Source organism: Podarcis filfolensis (genome assembly GCF_964270895.1).
Source record: "Podarcis filfolensis genome assembly, chromosome: 3".
Taxonomy (NCBI): Eukaryota; Metazoa; Chordata; class Lepidosauria; order Squamata; family Lacertidae; genus Podarcis; species Podarcis filfolensis.
The window spans coordinates 4,862,605-4,886,353 of record NC_139606.1 but is presented as its reverse complement, the minus strand read 5'-3'; the positions used below and the strand labels follow the sequence as shown (position 1 = coordinate 4,886,353).

Here is a 23,749-nt window from a genome sequence, read left to right as displayed (position 1 = left end):
CACATGATCATGTGTGAAAAGAGAAGAAGAAAGAACACAACTTCCATAGCGTAAAAAAGGAGGAAAGCTTAAGGGAGCAATCCTGCACCTGCAGGTGTTAGGTAAGTGCTGCTTTGCCGACAGAGGGAGGACCACTGGCATCAGTCAAAATCATGTGCTAAAGATCACCGGTTATTTAAGAAATACAGAGAGATCAGGTTGAAAGATGTGTTTTAGGATAAGTGATTTGTTATGTACTGAGTTGAATAGGATCCAAACTGCAGCATTCTGATTGGTCCTAGAACAATAGGATTCAGAATGCAACAGTTTGATTGGTCCTAGAACAATGCAGCAGTATGATTGGTTGGCAGGAACCACCCAATCATGCTCCAGATAGAAGTGAATCCACAACCTGATTGGCTTACAGTAGAATTCCGGAATTAGCCAATCATGTGCAGCCCATTGTGTAAATAATGTATATAAAGCAGATACTTTGAGGGGACTTTCATTCATTCCTCCTCACCACTATGAGCTGAATAAAGAGCATGAAATCACTTTGCGACTCTGAGTATATTTCATGATTCTTATTCCCCATTTTGTGTCACACATCACAGAAAGTTCTGCTGCTGCAGAGGCTCCTTTGCATAGCGCTCTTGGGCCAGGCGGGACATGACAATCGTGTGGCTGCATTGATAAAAAAAAAAGTTTTTACACGTTGAATAGCTGCGTGTTTATGTGTTGCAGGGGATTTGAGCAGGATGGGGAGTGGGGTCTGGGGGTGGGGGGTGGGGAGAGCAGTTAACCCTTTCCCCCCCACACGTTGGGCGTTGCAAGAACAGGATCCTGGACGTGGTGGGCTATTCATGGGCCTGATCCTGCAAGGCTCTTCTTTCCTGGAGAATCCCAGGGATAACAGGCAGTGGAGAGCAAAGGAACTGCAATCTTGCACTGGAGGATGGGTAGGCAAACTAAGGCCCGGGGGCCGGATCCAGCCCAATCGCCTTCTTAATCCGGCCCCCAGATGGTTCCAGGAATCAGCGTGTTTTAACATGAGTAAAAAGTGTGCTTTTATTTAAAATGCATCTCTGGGTTATTTGTGGGGCATAGGAATTTGTTCTCCCCCCCCCCCAAAAAAAATATAGTCCGGCCCCCCACAAGGTCTGCGGGACAGGGGTCCGGCCCCCTGCTGAAAAAGTTCGCTGACCCTTCTTTGGTGGGGAAAAGGCCTATTACCGCCCCCTCCTGGCTGCAGTGTTACAGGCAGGCTCATTTCGCGCGGGAAACCGAGAGAAACCAGGAACTCACGGCCGCGAACTACAAGCCCCACAATGCACCGGGGGCGCGAGGGCCCGCCTCCTCCCTCCCGCGCCTACCGCCGGATTGGCCGACAGTTTCCGGACGTGCGCGGAGCCGCGAGTGGAGTTCCGCGCCGTGCGTGCCGTTCCATTGGGCGGCGTGTTCGAGAGCCCCGCCCCCCCGCCCTCCGCTCGGTTTGGCGGGAAAAGGCGGCGCGCTTTTGGCGCCAAAACCGTGAGGGAGCCGGAGAGGGAAGAGGACGGAGCCGGGCGGCAGGATGGCGGCGGCGGCAGCGGTGCTGGACGACGCGGAGCTGAGGGAGGCCCAGAGGGACTACCTGGACTTCCTGGACGACGAGGTGCGCGGGGGGGGGGCGGCGGCCGTGAGGCGAAGGAGGGCGCGGCCGAGCATGTGCAGAGTGCAGCTTCGTGACTCTTTAGGACTTGAGCTCGTTGGAATCTCGATTGTGTGGGCGACGCGCCTCGCTGCCTGTAGAAGCCTCTTGCGTCCTCCTCGGGCCGAGCGGGGCTGCGCAGGGGCTTTGGCGGAAGGCCGGCGGGGGGGGGGTCCCCTGGGGGAGAGGCAGGCTTAGGAGGGTGAGGGTCCCCTCGGGGAAGGAGGGCTTAAGCCTCCAGGGAATAGAGCTCATGCTGCGTGGATATACATATATATATATATATACGCGTATATGTATGTATATGTGTGTGTGTGTATATACAGTGGTACCTCAGGTTACATACGCTTCAGGTTACAGACTCCGCTGATCCAGAAATAGTGCTTCAGGTTAAGAACTTTGCTTCAGGATGAGAACAGAAATCGTGCTCCGGCAGCGTGGCAGCAGCAGGAGGCCCCATTAGCTAAAGTGGTGCTTCAGGTTAAGAACAGTTTCAGGTTAAGTACGGATCTCCGGAATGAATTAAGTACTTAAAACGAGGTACCACTGTACATACACACACACACACACACACACACACACACAGAGTGGTACATCTGGATACGAACAGGAGCCCTGTTCGCATCTTGAAGCGAACGCAGCCCACGTCTGTGCGTCGCGATTCGCCGCTTCCGCACATGCGCATGACATCATTTTGACCGTCTGCACATGGGTGAGCATTCCGTTACTTACGGGTCACCGCGGAGCGCAACCCAAAAGTGCTCAACCTGAAGCAACTTCATCCCGAGGTATGACTGTGTGTGTGTGTGTACAGGTGTATAGTTGCGATTGTTTCTTTTTGGGGGTATGTCATCCTGCACGATGCCGGAGTCCCTTACAATGCTTTGGGTCTTGGGCTCCAGCAAAGGTTGGGATCTGATCTTGGTTGCAGGAGGACCAGGGGATTTACCAGAGTAAAGTCCGGGACATGATTAGCGACAACCAGTACCGCCTGATTGTGAACATCAATGACCTCCGAAGAAAAAATGAGAAAAGAGCCAGTCGGTAAGTTACACTTGCGCTGGGTCACCGCGGATCTATAGATAGATATAGTGTGTGTGTGTTTATTCTTTCGTTGAGATTCCTGTATTGCAGAGGGGTTGGACTAGATGACTCTAGGGGTCCCTTCCAGCTCTAACCCTTCCCTCTTCCTTTTCTTTTGATCAGCTACAGTACTTGTAAGCTCAGGAACATCTCACTGCCTTCTGTACAACTGTTTTTTAAAATAAATAAATACAAATAGATCTGCTGTATATAATGCAACGTTTAAGACACAAAAGCCTTAATATGCATCACACTGGGATGGAATTAAAGAACTACACATGACAGCTACTTTTTAAAGAATAAGATGCTACTGTCAATGTGACTGATAAATGATTTAAAATTGCCACAGTAAGAAACTTTTATATGTGGAATTGAATTTGGAGCAGGGTTTGAAAATATAAAACAGCCCGTTGAGTGGTAACACAACGTAAACAATAACCTCTAAAGAGATGAAAAAGGAAGAGAAGGCTGTCTTAAGTGCTTTTCAGGAGCCATGGTGGCTGATTTCTCTGGCTCTTGTCACTGGAAAGCTTCCAGGTGTTGCATTTCTTAGCTAGGGCAGCCCTTTATAGAATCATAGAATTGTGGAGCGGGAAGGACCCCCGAGGATTCTCGCCCTGCAGTGTCCAACCCCTTTCAGTGCAGGAATCTCAACTAGATCGTGCATGAAATCCATCTTATATTTATGCAGTGGATTCTTCCTGCCTAAGTGTTATGAAGATTTAGCATAAGCAGAGTAAAATGGCAGAAGTTGATGTAGTTTCCATTTAGGAAGAAAGAACTGTTTGGCCACAGAGATGGGAAAGGGGAGGAAGGCCAATAAGCATCCCTTAGAAGACCAGGGATCTTCTGTCTCCCTTCCCCTGGAAAAAACTGCCAGCAACTGACATATTGGTAGGGGCTGACGTGGCATTAGGGATTCTGACACCAGAGTCTTGTTCATCTTTGCTCCAGTTTGCTGAACAGTGCCTTTGAGGAGATGGTGGCTTTCCAGCGTGCCCTGAAGGACTTCGTTGCTTCTGTTGATGCCACCTATTCCAAGCAGTATGAAGATTTTTACATTGGGCTTGAGGGAAGCTTTGGATCTAAACATGTGACACCACGGACGTTGACATCCCACTTTCTCAGCTGCATCGTCTGTGTGGAGGGTATTGTAACAAAATGTGAGTTAAAAAACAAAGTGAGGACAGCTTTTAACACTGCATGGATGGGAATGTAATGGGACCAGTGGTAGTCTTCTCAAGCACTTGATTTCTCTGCGAAAACATGTACCATCAGTGGTCTAAATAAATGACTGCAGGGCAAAGCTAAGTGTGGCACAATGGATATAGTGGCCCTATTTTGGTGTTGCCATGAGGTATAGAGAAAACATGGGGGGGGGCAATGGCAATGAGAATGCTGCCCACAGGCCTCAACTTGCAGAGGACAACTGTGTGAAGCAGGGAGCTTCTCGTATCCATGGGTTCCACAATGCACAGGGAGCCTCCTTGGATGCAGTACTCCGGAGGGTACCTGTTTCACACAGTTGCCCTCTGCAAGTCTGCAAATCGAGGCTGATGGTGCCAGACTGAAGAGGGCATGGGCGCAGCAACCACATAACTCCTCCTTGTTTTTTCCTGTGTGTTTTTATGCGCCTTGTATAGGTCTTATGTATTTGGTTGGAAGTAAATGTTACCTTGGCAAACACCTTTTTGACTCAGGTGGGGACACTCACAAAGGAAGATGGGTGGCTGGGGGTGGGGTGCTCCCCAAAGCTTGATGCTACTGTGGGAGAGGACACTTGTGTGGAAACAGTGGTATGGTGAGTGGGCCAGGAGCAGCAGAATCTTTCCCCAGCCAGCTTGGAGACTGTCAGTCTAGCTGTGGGATTTCTTCCAGTCTTTGCATTAGCTGAAAGAGAGAGAGTGTAGGAATCTGACAAGGGATTGGGAATGTTGAAGCACGTTCTGAAAAAGAATATTCATGAGCTCTGATGTTGGTCATGGCTATTCCTGGGGAGTAAGGAAGCACCTGTGGGAAATAGATTTCCTTTGGAGTCAGTTACAACATATTTAAACAGGTACTTAGGCTGTAGCCCTGGACAGAATCGGGCTTTTAATGTTAGGCTCTGAAATGGAAATTTGGAATTTCACTTGCGAATGTCTGGGGTGAATGCTGTTAATGCAACATCTATTTTTGCAGAGTATTGTGACCTAAAACAAAATTAAAGGCTGTTCCCACTCCAACACAGGTTCTTTGGTCCGCCCAAAGATTGTGCGCAGTGTGCACTATTGCCCTGCTACCAAGAAGACAATTGAGCGCCGGTACACAGATATGACATCCCTGGAACCTTTTCCATCAGCTGCTGTTTACCCTACAAAGGTGAGCCAAGTGGGTTCCATGTCCTCAAGGGTGTTCCCATCAATAGAATGGACATTCCTCAGTGGATCTTTTATCCAAATTATCTCAGTTCTATTTTCTCCTCAGTTTCCTACCTCTTTAAGAATACGTCTTTCATGCATTCTTTTTCTGCTAAAAGGAGAGAGAATTGAGGGAGGCTATTTGTCCTGCTGCCCTTTGTGCTCCCTGAAAATTGGTTCAAAATGACACCGCCCCCCCCAAATTGTTGTCTGAAAGGGTTTGTGCTGTTCAACATCTCTGTGTGTAACCCCCCCCCCCCCCACAAAACAGATGCAGCTACAGATGCTTCTGCAACTGATTCTACATAGTGATCTCTAGAGCATATACTGGTCAGGTATAGGGCAGTATACAAATTTAACAAATAATAATAGCAGAAAGTGTTGATGTGTTGAAGTAGTGAGTCTACCAGAATCTCTTCAATTTATTTGCCCATAAAAAAACCATTCATTTTATGATCCTCCAAGCTTACAGTTAAAATAATCTCTCATGATGTACCTTGCTAAATTACTTAACAACAGCATTTCCCTAAGTGGCACTTGGACCATGCCTGGGCGCCACCCAGTGTGGACATAACAGGCTACACTAAAAAGCAAGTTACATTTTTATCTTACGCTGGTTATCTAGGATGAAGAGAACAACCCGCTTGAGACAGAATATGGCCTGTCTACCTACAAGGACCACCAGACAATCACAATCCAAGAGATGCCAGAGAAAGCACCAGCTGGGCAGCTCCCTCGCTCTGTGGACATCATTTTAGACGATGACTTGGTAGACAAGGTGAAACCAGGGGACAGAGTGCAGGTCATTGGGACGTTCCGTTGTCTGCCAGGAAAGAAAGGTGGCTACACTTCAGGGACATTTAGGTAAAATGCTCAACAGGCAAGCTTATTTGTTGGCGTGCTGTCATAAAATTAATCTACTCAGCAAGACTTCTTGCAATGGATTCTTGCCCTTACTGCTGCCTACTTGCCACAGAAACTGAAAACATTATCTGCCTAGTTACGGTAATGATGTTACAACATTTTAAGCTTCATTTCTCTTGTCTGTTAAATCTTCTGGCAGTTTACAAAGATTCTGTCTTGTCCCAGGGAAGGTATTGCTATGCCAAGACCTCTCCCCCCCCCCAATTCTATAAGAGGATTAATGTCAGTTTATTTCACAAAGGACATTGCCAAATATATGTGCCGAAAAAATTCCAGATAGCCTGACTTCTAAAGTGCATCATGTAGATCTCAGTTCTCTTGATAAATTGTGTGATTCTGTCCTTCACACATGTTCTTATGGTCGTTTTATTCATTGACTTACTGTTTCTGGTCTGTGTGATCTCTGTTGGCCTCTCTCAGTATGAGGTTTTTTTTTGTTTGTTTCTGTTTCTCTGTCTCCCCCATCATAAGAATTTGCCTGAAGCCCCTCACAAATGGTTTCTTTTGTTTCTCCTCCATCACACATTTCTCCTAAAATTGCAGGTGGTGCATACATAAGAATTTACACATGCCAATATCTGATAATCCCTCTCTCCTCCCATTGAACATGCCATTCTTAAATGCAGGAGAGTAGCAGCACCCAGAAGACTTAGTATCATATTCAGAGGTCCCCAAATTGTTCTTTGGCTTAGTAGTCAATTATTACTTTTCCTAGACAATTTGGGTTCACTAGAAGTGCTTCTGAAGGCCTTTCCCTTTCTGCTGATCAAGTACAACTTGCCTGTAATTAAGGAGAAGGGGCTGTGGGACAAATGACATTGTTCCCCATCTGTGTGCACAGGCTTCCCCCACTTCAGACTTGCCTTCAATATGAAGCCAGTATTGGGAAGCAGCCATGGCAGGGAGGTAGTGTGTAATTAGTTCAGGCTCATTGTGGCTTGTGTACATAGTGCTAAACCATGGCTTCTTAGCTGCATGTGAACCAGTCCATCATCTTGGAGTCCATTCATGTAGCATAAGAGGAAGGCAGAGAAAGACTCTTCAGATGGTGTTTTATCTGTGTGTGTGTTGGGGGAAAAAAATTAACTGGAGATACTTTTTAGTCTTTTGAAAATTTAAAACATTACAGCTCTGAGGATATTAATATAGTGAAGTGGAGTATGGCTTAAAAAAAGGCTCCCTGAGCATTGTACCTTCTCTAAAGTTTCATTGGAAATGGACCAAACACTTATTGACTAAGATTTGTCAAAATTATTTTAGCAATCTTCCGCTAATCTGCAGCTGGTCGGTATAGATCTGTAACAAAGCAAACCTGTAACAAAGGGTCTTTGTTTTCTCACCTTCTCTAGGACTATTCTGATTGCTTGCCAAGTGAAGCAGATGAATAAGGAGGTTCGGCCTGAATATTCATCAGCTGATATTTCAAAGATAAAAAAATTCAGCAAAAGCCACTCAAAGGTAAATTGGGCTATGATGTTAGGGCAATGTCACATATTTCGCTTGGGAAGATTCAGGTTTGCTCTTAATGTTGACTCAGCAGAGTTGCAACCAATCCATGTGTTTCTTGTAGTCAGTTCTGAGGCATACAATGTTTAAACCATGTGCCTAAAAGTGGAATGTGTTAAGTGGACCTTGTAAACTTTGTGCTAAAAACTGTGGTTGCAGAGAGTAGTGTGAAGGGCTTTAGATCTTAATTATAAGGAGCCTGTTTATAGTAAAATCAAAACTAAAATTAAGATTAGGAATGTCTGCATTGAATTTTTAAAAATCTATTAGGCTTAAAGCCATTTTTACTCTGCTCATTTTATGGTTTATTCAGTTTTAAATTGTGGGGTTTTGTTGTTGTGAGACATTGAGAAACTTCGGCATATACTGGCCTTCAAATACCGCTAATAAGCAAATACATCTTAGTGTGTTTCTATAGCATCATCTTGCTCTGACGTATTCCATAATATATCATGATCACTGTACTGTATTACATTTTTTCAACTGATACTGAAAAATATTAGTTCCAGTATGGGTGTTATCTTAAACCAGTTCTGACCCTCCATACAATTGTGGCGGAACCCTCCTTTTCCTGATGTGCCTTGAAAGTAGTTTTGATTTCTGTTGCCATTTGAAACTACGGTTAATTGTCTATGGGCACCTCCTAATACATTTTTCTGCTTCCTGAAACTAGGATGTGTTTGATCAGCTGTCAAGGTCTCTGGCTCCCAGTATCCATGGCCATGAGTACATCAAGAAGGCAATTCTCTGCATGCTGCTAGGTGGAGTGGAGAAGGTGCTGGAGAACAAAAGTCGCCTCCGAGGGGATATTAACATCCTGCTAATTGGTATGACTGTGGGCACTTCTCTTTAAAAAATATATATCATGGAAATGTTCATAGCTTGCTAGCCATAGTTTAGATGTTTTTAATTGTTTTGAAGATGTTTTAATTCTGTTTTGCTGTATTGCTTTGCCACTTAGTTGTCCTGTAGTAGTTGGGGCCAGGGCCACCCATCTGTCAATCACCTAATGCCTCTGTGACCTTGTGTGACCTGTCTGGGCTTCTGCAATTTGAAATCAAACCCCATGGGCAAAGGCACAGTCCTGCACTGTCCAAGTGGCACTGGTCAGCTGAGGGCCAACACTTGTGAAGTCCCGAGCACAGCACTTTGCATAGGGATTTGCGGGTGCTGATCATCAGCCAATCAGCAATGCCTGCAAAACCCTTTTTGGCCCAACTTCAGCTTTGTCTGCCCCATACCTGATGCCATAGACGACATTAAGTGTAAGACAGGTGAGCATAGTTTGGCCATGATAGTCTCATGGGCCAAAATGGAAGGCTAGAGGGTCTGTACTGAGGCGGTGTTAACATCATAACGAGCCCACTGTCTCTTCTCTTTCAGGTGACCCTTCTGTTGCAAAGTCTCAGTTGCTGCGTTATGTGCTGTGCACAGCTCCACGGGCCATCCCCACCACAGGCAGGGGTTCCTCTGGAGTTGGTCTGACTGCTGCCGTCACTACAGACCCGGAAACTGGTAAGGAGCACGCTAACGCACAAGGTTAGCAGTCACTGCAATGGGAAACAGGTTGATGACTGGCTCTCTGAAGTCAAGATAGTGTGTTCTTACATGGCAGCTGGAGCCAGAACTGGAGACATCAATGGGGCACAGCTCTGTGGAGAGCAAAGTTGCCTTATGGCTGTTACAAATTGGCTTATATCTCTTGCTCTGCTACCAGCCTGCTGGTTATAACTGGTTTGGGTCTTCGTGTTCCTTGCTGGAAAAATGGGTGTATGTTTTAATCCTTTCTTACACTTATGCATATCTGTGGACAAAAACATAGAATCATAGAATCATAGAGTTGGAAGAGACCACAAGGGCCATCGAGTCCAACCCCCTGCCAAGCAGGAAACACCATCAGAGCACTCCTGACATATGGTTGTCAAGCCTCTGCTTAAAGACCTCCAAAGAAGGAGACTCCACCACACTCCTTGGCAGCAAATTCCACTGTCGAACAGCTCTTACTGTCAGGAAGTTCTTCCTAATGTTTAGGTGGAATCTTCTTTCTTGTAGTTTGGATCCATTGCTCCGTGTCCGCTTCTCTGGAGCAGCAGAAAACAACCTTTCTCCCTCCTCTATGTGACATCCTTTTATATATTTGAACATGGCTATCATATCACCCCTTAACCTCCTCTTCTCCAGGCTAAACATGCCCAGCTCCCTTAGCCGTTCCTCATAAGGCATCGTTTCCAGGCCTTTGACCATTTCGGTTGCCCTCCTCTGGACACGTTCCAGTTTGTCAGTGTCCTTCTTGAACTGTGGTGCCCAGAACTGGACACAGTACTCCAGGTGAGGTCTGACCAGAGCAGAATACAGTGGCACTATTACTTCCCTTGATCTAGATGCTATACTCCTATTGATGCAGCCCAGAATTGCATTGGCTTTTTTAGCTGCCGCGTCACACTGTTGGCTCATGTCAAGTTTGTGGTCAACCAAGACTCCTAGATCCTTTTCACATGTAGTGCTCTCAAGCCAGGTGTCACCCATCTTGTATTTGTGCCTCTCATTTTTTTTGCCCAAGTGCAATACTTTACATTTCTCCCTGTTCAATATCTTCCTTTGTTCAATATCTTCCTTTTTATTGAGCAGAAGTGAGGCATTGGGAAAGTACAATGTTGCTGCTAGTTGAATTGCACAAGTAAGCATTTATGTGCAGGATCTGCACAGATTATTGGCAGCTTCATAGATGGAAACAGTACTCTAGGAGCTAATTCTGCTAAATAGCCTGTCTTTCAGGTGGAGCAGCAGCCTTTGGTTAATATGTACTGCTTAGCATATCACTTTTGCTAACTTGGAGATGAATGCTCAAGAAGTTGTGGTCAGTGGATGGGTGTAATCAACATGTGTGCTTCAATTTTCTGATCCAGGGCAACTGGAGGCCCATAGCAATGGGCTAGACTCTCTTTGCTCTTCTGTAGAACTTACTGAATGTTAAGGGACAGTGCTGGGACAACTTACTGTGTTCATGGAGATGGGGAAGTAGTATAACACTTGAGTGCTTGGATATCAGTATTCCAGTTCACCTAGTTGGAAAGGTGTGAAGGGAGCTGTGTCTAAACTCATGTGTACTCTCAATTTACTGTCTTCAGGAGAGCGTTGTCTGGAAGCAGGTGCCATGGTCTTGGCTGACCGGGGTGTGGTATGCATTGATGAATTTGATAAGATGTCTGACATTGACCGCACAGCCATCCATGAGGTGATGGAGCAAGGTCGCGTTACCATTGCCAAGGCAGGTATTCAGGCCCAGCTCAATGCTCGCTGCAGTGTCCTAGCAGCTGCCAACCCAGTGTATGGAAAGGTGAGTACTTGCAGATGCTTCTTCAGGCATACCTAATGGCAGAGTTGTTGACTTTGCAGACCGTTCTGGTTTCCTTTTTATTGCTTCAAATTTTGATACTGGTTTTGTTAGTCACTTTGTGGGGCTGCAGCTAAAGAGGTTGTGTCATCTTAAATATGGGGATAGCCTTCTTCAGATGGTCATATACATTCTCACATACGGCTGATGGTGAACCCGTGGCATAGTTTCAGGTGGAATTCTCCAGTTGGCATCAATCTGCATTTTGCACTTTGTTCAGTGACTGGCAAGCGGCTAGGGTGCTTCCTGCCCTCTTTCCCCCAAGTTGATAGAGAAAGAGTTTTTTGAAACATGATCCAGATGAACTTGCCACGTGAGTTGATATTGTGGTCTTCCATGCAATGAGTGGTGTTTCTTGACAGAAACAGGAGATTCACGATGTAATGACCCAGGTACATGCTGTGAATTGTACTAAACACATTTTACTTAATCCATTTATAGCCTGCCTTACATAAGGTTTTTAGGGTGGATAATTTAATATTAAACAATTAAAACCAAGTGCTGTAATACGTAGGCAAAGGAAACAAGGTATATATGCATATTAATAGACGTGATTGTTGCTGCTCCCAAAATTGGCTGTAAAAATGGCAATAGCCATGCCAAGCAGGCCAGAGTCACCACAATGGTTTGTGTTTGTTTGTCTTTATTTGAAAATGGAGTTCTTTGATGTAATAGAGAATGAGGGGAACGTGAATGGCAAGCTTTGGCTGTCATTCACCTGCATTTTCTGTACTCAAAAACAGTACCATGGTATGCATGAGTACCAATATTTGTGCTGCTTATTTTTTTTTTATTTCAGAAAATGCTGGGTTTCTCTTTATTGCTCTCCCCGTCCAGTAGGCCTTATTTCCCTCTTTAGGAATAAGATACCCTTAACAGTTGCAGGCTGAACGTGCTGTTCTTTCATATAACTTTTTACAGTATGACCAATACAAAACCCCCATGGAGAACATTGGCTTGCAAGACTCTCTACTGTCTCGATTTGATTTGCTCTTCATTGTCTTGGATCAAATGGATCCGGAGCTAGATCGGGAGATTTCGGACCATGTTTTGCGGATGCATCGTTACAGAGCAGCTGGTGAACAGGATGGAGATGGTGAGTCTTCTCTTCCCGAAAAGCTTTGTGGGAAATCCTATGTGACATGAAAATTAATCGGAGTTACCCAAGGCTTCTTTCTTTTGCAAGCAACACTCCTGTTGTGCCATGGCATATTTTCAGGTCTTCACTTTCTGTTGTGGGAGGTGGAATGATCGTGCTAAGTGGCCTGTGGAACGCAGGGATGCTCCTAACATTAGATAAGGAATTCCACTGCAACTAATAGGAAGCCAGGTTGGAAGTTGAGGGGGAAATAGAACTTTAGCATGCAGATGTGTAGGGGAGAAAAAGCAGAAGACTTTTCTCCTATCACGGGGATCAGGGAGCCATTTCAGCCCGAGAGCCACATCTCCTCCTGGGCAACAGGCCCCTTGTAGGTAGGGTCAGAGTCAAAAATGGACCGATAATACAAGTTTATTTCACCACGCCTGCTTTCATTATTAGAAGGAGCTTTGGCAGCTTGGCTCTTCTCATCCCTGCAGGGAAGCTGTACCAGCCAGAATTTCCACTTCTACATGGCTTTGTACAGGAATGATGCCACTGAGCGCACAGTGCATGCCCAGAGAGGCCCATGCACATGCCAGTAAAGGCACTGCCCAATTGCTGTAATATTTTCTCATCGGTAGTGACTTAAAACTTGATCTGCTGCCCAGATTTTTTTCTTTTAAATGGAGCTTTTCAGGAAACAGTACAGTGAGAAGGTGCTGGTTTTTGTGTCTGTTGCTATAGTGATTGAATGTGACCTAGATATGTCTCCAGGCAACCCTTCCCTTCTCTTTCCAGCCATGCCTTTGGGCAGTACCGTTGAGCTGTTGGCCACCGATGATCCTGCCTTTGCTGAGGAGGAGGACCACGAGTTGCAGGTGTATGAAAAACACGACGATCTACTGCATGGGCCTAAGAGGAGGAAGTGAGTGCCTCCCACAGTCTTCCTCCTTGCAGATAGATTGATTGCCGTAATCTCTTCTCCTGCCCCACTTACTGTAGCTTAAAACACAGGTGGCTTAAAGCGCAGCCTCCAGACCATATAGAAATGCAAATCAGTAGCCTATATTCAGGGGCCCTATATCACACACACACACTCCCTATATTTTTGCTTTCTCAGGAACTGACAGGAAGTTTTGGTTAGATAGTATAAGAGCAGCCCAGCTGGATCAAACCAAAGGTCCGGCTTTTATTTTCCAATGGTGAGCTGTGTGTCTGAAAGTTCGCAGGCAGGAGATGGAAGGCATTGCCCTACTCTTGTTGTTCGCCAGCCTCTCATTGCAGGGATGAGCTATAGATAGGCTGCATCTTCCATGACTCCCCCCTTTTGAAGCTATCCAACCCCCAACTAGCCCTGCACCTTGTGGCAATGAATTCATTGACTTCCTTATGCTTATTGTGCAGTACTTATTTCTGTGGTGGATCTATTGCCAATCCAAAGTCATTGGGTGACATGTATTGTGGCAAGAGAGGAGAACTTTTGGCTCCAGCATTTATGAGTTTATAAGCTTTTGTTCATATTACCCCCCCTTAGTAGTTTCCCACTAAACTTGAAAGCCTTAAACACTGTTGCTCTTCCTCATAGAGAAGATTCCGCCCCTCCATCTTTTTTTGTGTTGGGGACCCCCCCTACTACTTGCCTTCTCTGCGCAGGGCAGTTCTGGGAGTTGGAGGTAAGGAGAATCATCCAGAGAGGCACGACCCCCCCCCCCCCCGCATTTTTCTGAGACTTCCCTCCTACAAGGTGCTTCCACCACAGTTCTTAATACAAAGATTAGTTTGGGGATGTGAGGCTGCAGGGTTCGTAAAAGGGAAACGGCAAAGGGGTTCACTGGCTTTAATTCTCTTCTTTTTACAGTTAGGGCTGTGTATTTGACCCATTGAAGGGAGGAACCTAGTTTGAATTGCTTACAGAACTTGATCACTTTGCGTTTGCCAAACAGAGAGAAGATCGTTAGTGTGGAGTTCATGAGGAAATACATTCATTTCGCCAAGATGATCAAGCCAGTCTTGACCGAAGAGGCAGCAGCCTTCATCGCTCAGGAATATTCTTCTCTTCGCAGTCAGGACCAGATCAGCTCTGATGTGGCTAGAGTGAGTAGGGGGCTGGGTGCTTTTTACCTTGACTATGCAGCTGTTTTGCTTTCTGATGTGCAGCTTAGCTGCTTTTCAGTCAGCCGAACTCAGCCTGGAAATCCTCACTTTCCTCTCTGAGTAACAGCAGCAGGGAACAATGCTATAGGGCTGCAGCACTGCTTAATAAGAGGATTTTGTGCAGATGGAAGTTACCTGAGCATCATAACGTTCCCTGGCCCCCATCCATAACATACAAAATCTAGGAGTGCAGCCTGTAGCCTCAGATTAAAATCCCATTGAATTTAAAGCACGCTTGTAAAAAAAATTGCATCTGCATGTAACACACTAGTATTGGCAGATGGGTGGGCAGATTCTTTCTATGGATCTGAGAAATTACATGTACAGCGGACGCTCAGGTTGCGAATGTGATCCATGTGGGATGTACGTTTGCATCCCGCAGCGGTGTGTCTGCGCACGCGGGGGTTGCTATTTGGTGCTTCTGCACATGTGCAAAGCGCGATTTAGTGCTTCTGTGCATAGGCGACCGCCGAAACCCGGAAGTAACCCATTCTGGTACTTCCGGGTTTCGGCGCTTCTGTAACCTGAAAAAATGCAACCTGAAGTGTCTGTAACCCGAGGTATGACTGTATTTGGTTTTCATATTTTTTTCCTTTTTCCTTTTTTTTTAAATGATATTTATTCAGAATTTCATCAATACAAAAACAAAAACAAAACAGAAAAAATCAGAAAAATACAACACACAATAAAACAAAAAGAAAAAACCAAAAAAGGAAAAAGAAAAATACAAATCTCAAATTTACAACTTTCCATTTGCTTATTTCTTGAACCTCCTCACACCTCCCTTTTTGTATTCTAGTTTAATTCGTTATTTCAGCAAATTCTTCCCATGTTTCTCAATTTTAATTTAAATTATTAATCTTCCCAATCTATCTTATCAATTAATTCAACATTGCCCTTCCATCTTTTAATATAATCTGTTATTCAATTTACCTTAATCTTTTTACCCTTATCTTATCTTAAAGATACTTTGTATCTTTAAAATACAGAAATGCAGAAGGTGGCGTTGAAGTTAATTTGTTTCTCTTCTTTTTTAATACTATCTGTCAAAGCACTCCACTTTCAATCAATGGACGTCTCAAACAATTTCTGTCCCGACACCCGTCCCCAGGTTTGGGACGATGGAAACTTAAATTCCTTTACTCTCCTCCTGCAGGATTAAACAGTCAAATTCCCCCCCCCTTTTCTCCTGCTTTCAAGGGGGGTTTTATTAGTTGTAGATGCAGGAAATTTCCAACTTTAAAGCAGTTTTCCAGGCTGTTAGTTTGCAAGGTCTTTGCTTCAGTCTATATACAAAAAGCGGGAGGCGGACTTCCTGTTTAAACCTTCCCGCTTGTGCCTAATTCATAAATTTTCTTGATCCAATTCTCCGTTTTTACTCACGGGTACTTGATTTAGAGTCCAAATCTCATCAGGAAAAGTCAGCGCTCTCCGGCGATGGCTGCGCGGCTTCCCTCCATGGAAAAAGCGATCGGTTCGCAGCACCGCGCTGCTCACCCCACTTCACTCCGGAGCCCCGAAAAGGGGTTTCCTCGTGAGTAGGGGAGGCGCTCTTGGTGCTCTGCCGAACCCCACGTTCCCAGGCTTCTCCGCTTGGGATCATATTTTTTTCCTTTTTCAAAGGCTGCATGTAGTTGTCTCCTGCCTAGGAGAGAGAGAGAGAGCGAGACATTTGCAGTTCACATTGTGGAAGATTACAGGAGCATGTAGTGCTTATCAGATGCTTGTCCTGCAGCTTGAATTGTCAGCTGCATAACCTTGGTAGTCTCCTTGCTTGGCTATAGCAAAAGAGCCCTGTGGCTTCTCCCCTTTATGTGCTGCTATGTGTTTGTTCTACAAGTGATTGCCTGAAATGGGAGTCTCGTTCTTTTTATCATTCAGCAGCTCAATGGTTCTATCTTACTTTCCAGACTTCCCCTATAACGGCCCGTACGCTGGAAACTCTGATCAGACTCTCAACTGCACATGCTAAAGCCAGGATGAGCAAAACAGTGGACAAGCAGGATGCCAAAGCTGCTTTAGAGCTGGTGCAATTTGCCTACTTCAAAAAGGTGTGCGAACTGTTGTTGGATTGCCTGTTATCATAACAAAACAAAAAACAAAACAAAATACATCTAACCTGGGGACAGGTATTTGGTAGCGCTTGGCTTGTATCTTTGAATGGTACTAATGTCATCCATTATTTCAAGTGTTCTTCCCTGTAAATGTTCCCAAGGTGGCCTATAGTGGTCAGTAATTAGATGGACTTTACCTTCATATTCACAAACGGCAGAAGAGGATGCTGGTCTTTTCTCATCGAGTGGCAGAGGTTTGCTTACCATATTTTTCGCTCCATAGGACGCAACGGATGATAAAACGCACCTAGTTTGGAGGGGGAGGAAACAAGAAGAAAAAAATTCTGAACCCCAGAAGCCAGAACAGCAAGAGGGATCTGGCTTCTGGGATAGCCTCTTGCTGTTCTGGCTTTGGGGATAGCCTTCACCCTGCTGCCCTGCGGAAGCTTTGCGCAGCTAACCCCAAGCTAGAACAGCGAGACGGAGCGCTGCGCAGCGCTCCGTCTCCCTGTTCTGGCTTTGGGCTTAGCCACGCAGCCTGCATTCGCTCCATAAGACGCACACATATTTTCCCTTACTTTTTAGAAGGGAAAAAGTGCGTCCTATAGAGCGAAAAATACGGTAATTGTATTGCTGCTCCAAAAACCTATAGTGTTATCTGCTGTGAGCTTTGTAATGGCTCAGCACTTGTGTGAATTGCTACACAGATGTCGCTGGATTGGACAGGAGAACTCCATCACTCTGCTGAGTCCAGGAACCAGAATTATTGCTGCTGTGCTGAAGCTTTTCCCTGACAATGGTCGTTGCTGTGCACAGCTCTACTGCACAAAGTAGAGCTCTATTGCACTTGACTTCTGGCCAGGGTTGAGGCAGGACCAAGTACTAGTCCTTCAGGAGGGGATCAAAGGGCCGTTTGCTTGTGCTGAAGCAACACATGCATCCTTGTTCCTGAAGGGTAAAGGATTTTCAGTAGCAAAAAGTGCACCATGGTGCTGCCCCACTTAGCCAAGGGCACAATGAGAGAGTGCAGGTAACTATTTACCATGTGGTGACTTGCTGCACTGTTAGGACCACTTGATAAGTCAGTTGTAGTAGTAGTATCCTTCCAAGAGACAAAAATCTTGTCATTCTCCCCCCCCCCATCCTGCAGATTTCTGAGCAGTTGTGCATAGGTGATAAAATTCTCTTCACTTGGCTTGTATTTGGTATCTTGACGCACATCGGCAATCCTTTCATACAAAGGGTGAGATTGGGAAACGAAAGGAGGAATGCTGCAGGTTGGATGAGCAGAAGAAATGAAGCAAGCTGCCTCCTCTGCTGCCCAGACTCCTTGAACTCATGAAGAAGGGATGTAGCTTGGTGGTAGAGCACATGCTTTTATGTTCAAAAGATCAGCTGTCTCCAGGTAGGGCCGAGAGAGCCTCCTGTTGGAAACCCTGGAGAATGAAAGTGGTACTCCGATAGATGGACCAATGGTGTGATGCAGTAAAATACACCTTCCTTTATTAGTAACTAATGTACCGTATTTTTTGTTCCATAAGACGCACCTTTTTCCCTCCAAAAAGGGGAAATGTGTGTGCGTCTTATGGAGCGAATGCAGGCTGCGCAGCTATCCCAGAAGCCAGCAGAGCAAGAGCGAGAACTGCGCAGCACCTCTTGTTCTGCTGGCTTCCCAGCGAAGCGGGAGGAGGAACAGAAGGGAGCCCTTGTGGAGCCCATTCTGTCCCTCATCCTGCTTCGCTGGGAAGCCAGTAGAGCAAGAGATGCTGCGCAGCTGTCGCTCTTGCTCTGCTGGCTTCAGCGATAGCTGCGCAGCTTGCTCTGGCTTTTCAGGGAGGTGGGAGAAGAGACGGAGGGCAGCCCGTCAGTCCCTTCTGCCGCCTCCCGGAAAAGCCAGCAAGAGCCGCTCTATCTTTAAAGAGGCTTGCTGAGCGAGCGTGTCTGCGGCTCTTGCTGGCTTTTCTTGTTTTCCTCCTCTAAAAACTAGGTGTGTCTTATGGTCGTGTGCGTCTTATAGAGCGAAAAATACGGTATATGAATCTGCTCCTCGTTACTTGGACATTAGCTGGTTGATCCTGATCTCAGCTCCATGTCATTGGCGGCAAGCTGGAGCCAACAGAAGCTGCAGTGGCTATACTAAGTAATGAATGCTTACTTCTCTAGTAGTGTTCCTGGGGGCTTTCGAGTGAGCTTGTGGGTGGGTTGTGGCTTCTTGAGACATGTAGGAGAATTTACAGTCTCCTGAATTACAAAGCATTTCACAGATGCATTTGGCCAGCTTATTGACTGTAGTTAACTGAGTAAATCAATCTCTTTGTCCATACAGCCACCATTTATTTATATAAGAATATTTATTTACTGCCATTTCATTTTTTTTAAATTAAGTAGTTCACAATAGCTATGCATAAAACCATACAATAAAAACCATATAAAACGAGTTTAAATCAGATAACTATTGTGGAAATAGGTATTCTTAATTGCCTGCATAAGCCTGATGGAATAAAAAAGTGTCTTAGCTACTGGCCACATAATTTTGGTCCAGCGAGCAGGAAAATCAGAGTCAGTTTTTATCAGGTGTGTTGTGAAACGAATGGTTGCATTCTTCTACACATTGTCTCTAAACCCTTGCAGTATTAATCATAACACAGAAGTCACCATGCTTCTGTGCAGGTTATATGTGTTGGGTAGCTCATTTATTTGGAGACTGAACCTTAATTAAGGCTTAAAACCACCTAAGATTCACCCTCCTGTTCTAAGGAGCCACATTGCTGATGGCTTCTGCTTTTTTTGGCGCCTTCTGTTTTTTTTTTTATTAAAGATTTTCTTGGTTTACAAAAGTATGTGCAATGTCTCTTTCAAGTAACATTTTTTACAGATCAGTTTCATTTGTTGAGACATTAGGAAGAAAAGGGGGAAAGAGGTGGAGGGGGGGAAAGGTGGGTAGGGGTGGGGTCGGGTGGCGATGTTTCTATTTTACTTAATATATGTGGGGTTTTGTGTCAGCGTCGCTTGTGCAGGTTCTCTGCTATTCACTTGTGTTCCTTTGGTGGTGAGAGAGGTGGGGTTGGCCTAGGGTGTGGTTGTTCATTTGTGATTGGTTGTGGTGATCTTTGTTTTCATGTGTGAGTGGGGTGGATGGGTGTTTTGATTATTGATTTGTATGTTGTTGGTGGATTTTTGTCATTGTCTTGTTGGGTATATGGCTTCTGCCTTTAAGACTCCTCGGCTCCTGAGCAAATGGCTGATTAGCTGACCTACTTATAGATTCTTTGGGCTTCTCTCATTTCAAAGGTTTTGGAAAAAGAAAAGAAGCGAAAGAAGCAGACTGAAGATGGTTCAGACCCAGACACAGAGAATGAGGCTGCACAAGAAAGTGAAACGAGAGAGAAAAAGAGGTAAGTAAAGAAAAGCAGTGTAAGGAGAACCCACATGTGCTTCTTCAAGAAAAAGTCTTCATTGGGCAACAGAGAGCAAAACTACAAATTTTTCATATTTAATGGATCATCTTGCATTTCCATCTCATTGCAACTATCTGTTCAGCCGATGGCTCACTTGGTGGGTTGCTTTCAGACAGTTATATGCAGTTCACTGGCCCAGATGATCTGGGCCGCATTGTCTGTGTTTTGCATAATGCACAAGCTGTGTGGCTGCACACAATAATGTACAGGGTGGGGAACCGTTGGCTCACAGAGCAAGTGTGGCCCTCCGTGCCTCCCCATTTCCCCCCGTGAGGCCGTTTTCAGGAACCCCACCTGACATCATACATGATGCCAGATGCGGGGAAGGTAAGGGTGGCACTTCAAAGCAACAATTTGGAGCTTAAAGCCAGCAAGATGCACTTCCGGTCCTATGGAAAACCCTTGCCAGGATGCTTGCTTGGAAGTTCTGAAAGTTGGGGCTTCAAAGGGAAGTGTCACATGACGTCAGGTGATGGGCAGGTGGGCAGCTTTGAAACAACTCGTTTCAATAGGTAACCAGTGCAGTCTACGCACAGCAGATGGGTTGCACATTCCTTCTCCAACCCCAAATAATGACATCTAAAACAAAAAGCAATATAATTGGCCCCCCCATACATCCACGTAAATTAAAGACAAGTAGCAGAGACCAGGAATGTAAATGGCTACAATTAGGTTACCGCATAGAATATGGCTTTTCATGTAAAATCTGGAATAATTTGGACTGCTTTCTAATAAAGCAGGGATGGGGGGACCTTTGGGCTTCCAGACATAGTTGAGTTACTGCTTCCCTCAGCCTTGACCATTGACCATGCTGTCTAGAGCTGATGGGAGTTGTAGTTGAGCAATATCTGAAGGGCTGCAAGTTTCAAACCTATCTGAAGGACAAACCTAAAGTAGGTAATAAAACTAGAAGGGTCTGGAAGGTACTTTATTCAGTCCGTAGCTTTCTGCCTCCCATTGTCACTGGCTTCCAGTCTTACCCTCCTTTTCAGTCCCCTACCCAGGGTGGGGAGGTAGAAAATAGGAGAGAGGGAGAGTTTCACAGAATAAGTTTTTTTTTCCAGTTTTTAAAAAATAAGACGAGGTTTCTAGCTCAATATCTCCTCTCCCTCCCTTTCTCCACAAATCTACACACTCCAGGTATCTTCTATCCATTTGTGGGTGGTGAGAATATTGCTATAAACTTTTTGTCCTTCTGTAGGAGGAAGACGCGTTCTAGTGATCATGAGCCAGTGGAAGGAGAGACTCATGATCCCTATTCCTTCAGCGACACTGAAGAGGAAATGCCAGAAGGTGAGCAGTTTCCCTCTGATCTTTCTCAGGCTAATAGATGAATGGGTTCAGACCAAAAAAAGGCATTCACACACTATATTTTTGATCCAGTTGCACAGTAGAATCTGCCCACAAGGGATTTCAGCATGCAGATGGCTGAAAAGGTCACTTCACCTCTGGCAAGCTTGCTGAAAGTGTGATAGCTTTGGAGCTGCTTAGTGTCAACTCGCAGACTTCCCTGGAGAACTCCCCAGACTATGAAAAACTGTTGCTTTTCTATTTTCGCCATTCCAGAATGTTCATATACTCAGTATTTGTTTCTCCAGTACTTGCAAGCCTTTTGAGTTAACTTTGCTCTTGTGTCTTTTAAAATCCACTGCTCTTTAACCAAAAAAAAGTGTTTTATTTTTCTGTGGTAACAGTACTCAAGAAATAAAAAGGTATGTAACAGGGCAACCCTACAGAAGATGGCTAAGGAATAAGTTGCACTGAGTTCAGTGAGACTTGTTACTAGGTTTGTGGATGTAGGATTATAGCATCAGTCATAGGTCTTGGTTTGATGCCTTTCCACTAGACCACACGGGCTGCCTGTTAAATATTTGCTATATAAATAGGGTAATTTCCAGAGAGAGAGAGAGCTGTGCTGGTTTGTTGCAGCAAAAACAACTAAGTCTTATAGCTTAAAGACTGAACAATTCTATTAGAGCAACAAATCTGTTATTCATTAATTACCAGTTAGACACATCTGATGAAGAGGATGAGTCCATTAAAGTTTCCTGGTGTATAATAGATCAAAGTTTGTTGGTGAATACTTGACATTGCATTCCCCTATTTTGTGACACCTTCAAGACTAACTCATCTCTCCTTGATATTATTTAGTTGAGGCACACACTCCCAAGACTACTGAACCTTTGGGCACTGGTGAGACTAAGTCAAAGCTGGCCGAATCCAGGTGGGTAGTATGCAAATAAATATTACAGGTCAGAGTTTAATGGTATGCAGGCTGAAGCACTAGTGTGATCCTTGGGGCTTTGTAGAATTACAAGTAGTCCTGTGGCTGGTCATTTTGAAAATGTGGTAGTTTAAATAAATAAAACAAGGAAGGCCATGCTTATTCTGACCCTTGATGTGAAAACTCATATGTCAGTATTATTTTCAGATGCTAACAGTGCAATTTCAACTGTGTCTACTCAGAAATAAGTCCTGTTGAGTTAAATGAGACTTACTCCCAGATAAGGGCAGTTGGGATTTCAGTCTTATTGTAGTTTTCTGTAGTTCAAAGTAATTTTAAAATAAGACCCAAGATTGTCAAATGATGCTAGTTCTTTATGACTAAGGTATGCAAATTAGCTGCATCTCTTTTGGCTCATTGTTGAGTTTCATGTTGATCCAGTGAGGGATTTTCCCATTCCCCCCCCCCCCCCGCCGAGCCTCATAAGGCATAAACATAAGGATTTCCTTCAGTGGCTTCATGGCTGGCCTTTTTAAGATCCAAAGTGCCCCACTTGAGGGATCATTCAGTTCACCCTCTTTCACCCTGTTCTGTATTCTCTCTATTAAAGATGGATAGAGACTGCAGACTGCTGTCACTTCCTGCAGCAGAAACACAGTGGCATCTTGTGGCAGAGGCAGAGAATAATATGCAAACAGCGGTGGGAGACTCAGAGCTCAAACACAGTTCTTTAAAAGCATCTTAGCTGCTTCATGGCTTGAGAGCCTAGCCGAGTTCTGTGTAGCCAAACCATACTGTTTGACTCCTTGTTTGTTTTCTTGTACCTGCACAGACTGAAAGCATTCAAGGCTGCCCTTCTGGAGGTATTCAAAGCTGCTCATGCGCAATCTGTGGGGTTGAAGAGCCTAATGGAGTCCATCAATCGAGACAACCCAAACCCTTTTTCATCTGCGGAAGTCAAGGTGGCCTTGGAACAGATGCAAGATGACAACCAGATCATGATGTCAGATGACATAATTTTCCTGATCTGATGAACAGCTCCATGGTGTGGAGAATCCCCTTTTCAGCACCTTCCTATAAGGACCATCTAAAAAGTTTGGCTTGCTTCACCTGAGCCATCTAGATTAGGAGAACAGACTTCAACTTGGGATGCCCATGTTATAAAACATTTATGTGGGTTTATTTGCCTTGGGTTTTTTCTTCTTGCAAGGGAGAACACATTTACATTCAAAAGTACTTAATTGCAATCTTTAGTTAAAAATCACTGGTATGTCCTAAAGAAACCAGTGGTGGAAAGAAACATCTGTGCAAATTTGTTGCACAGTGGTGCAATTCTAAGCTTTTCACCTTTGTCCCCTCAACCATCACAGCCTACCATACCTGCAATTTGTTGTTATTTAGCAGCTCAAATTTTCTTCACAAATGTAATGACTTGACACGGACTTTTAATAAATAACCCAAATGTGGTTGTAGTGAATGAAGCTATTAAAGTATATTTGCAACCGAAGACAGCTCTACAAATACTACATTTCTCTCACTGTGTATCTGTATTCATGCATAGCTCCTCTTCCCCATTATATACACTGCCAGCTTTGCCTTTGGGAACAAAGATTCCAAAATTAAATCATGGCTGAGTCATGTTTCTGTTACACAACATTGAAAGCAATTGCTTTCTTCTGAAGTTATTTTGGTTACTGGAGTATAGCATGCATCGGCATGATCCTGGAAGCCTCATCTTGCATACAGCTAGAGAAAATTACTTCTACAGGCAGCTACATGTCTCCCTCATAAGACAGCCGTGTG

The 23,749-nt window shown here is 44.8% G+C and overlaps 1 protein-coding gene across 1 annotated transcript; it reads left to right on the top strand.

Moving 5' to 3' along the window:
• The first annotated feature begins 1,378 nt into the window (after positions 1–1,378).
• MCM3 (minichromosome maintenance complex component 3) lies at positions 1,379–23,457 on the top strand. The gene is made up of 17 exons (XM_083606475.1): positions 1,379–1,633; positions 2,601–2,713; positions 3,707–3,915; positions 4,983–5,113; positions 5,777–6,015; positions 7,425–7,533; positions 8,255–8,408; positions 8,965–9,096; positions 10,710–10,918; positions 11,897–12,071; positions 12,855–12,981; positions 14,000–14,150; positions 16,121–16,261; positions 19,556–19,659; positions 20,924–21,015; positions 21,874–21,946; positions 22,779–23,457. The coding sequence occupies exons 1-17, from the start codon at positions 1,553–1,555 to the stop codon at positions 22,975–22,977; spliced, it is 2,439 nt and encodes an 812-aa protein (XP_083462601.1). The 5' UTR covers positions 1,379–1,552; the 3' UTR covers positions 22,978–23,457.
• The last annotated feature ends 292 nt before the right edge of the window (positions 23,458–23,749 follow it).

Coding starts and splice junctions, on each gene's coding strand:
- MCM3 (XM_083606475.1), top strand. CDS start 1,553: ATGGCGGCGGCGGCAGCGGTGCTGGACGACGCGGAGCTGAGGGAGGCC. Junction 5,114..5,776: donor CTGCTGTTTACCCTACAAAG/GTGAGCCAAGTG, acceptor CTGGTTATCTAG/GATGAAGAGAACAACCCGCT. Junction 19,660..20,923: donor GAAACGAGAGAGAAAAAGAG/GTAAGTAAAGAA, acceptor GTCCTTCTGTAG/GAGGAAGACGCGTTCTAGTG.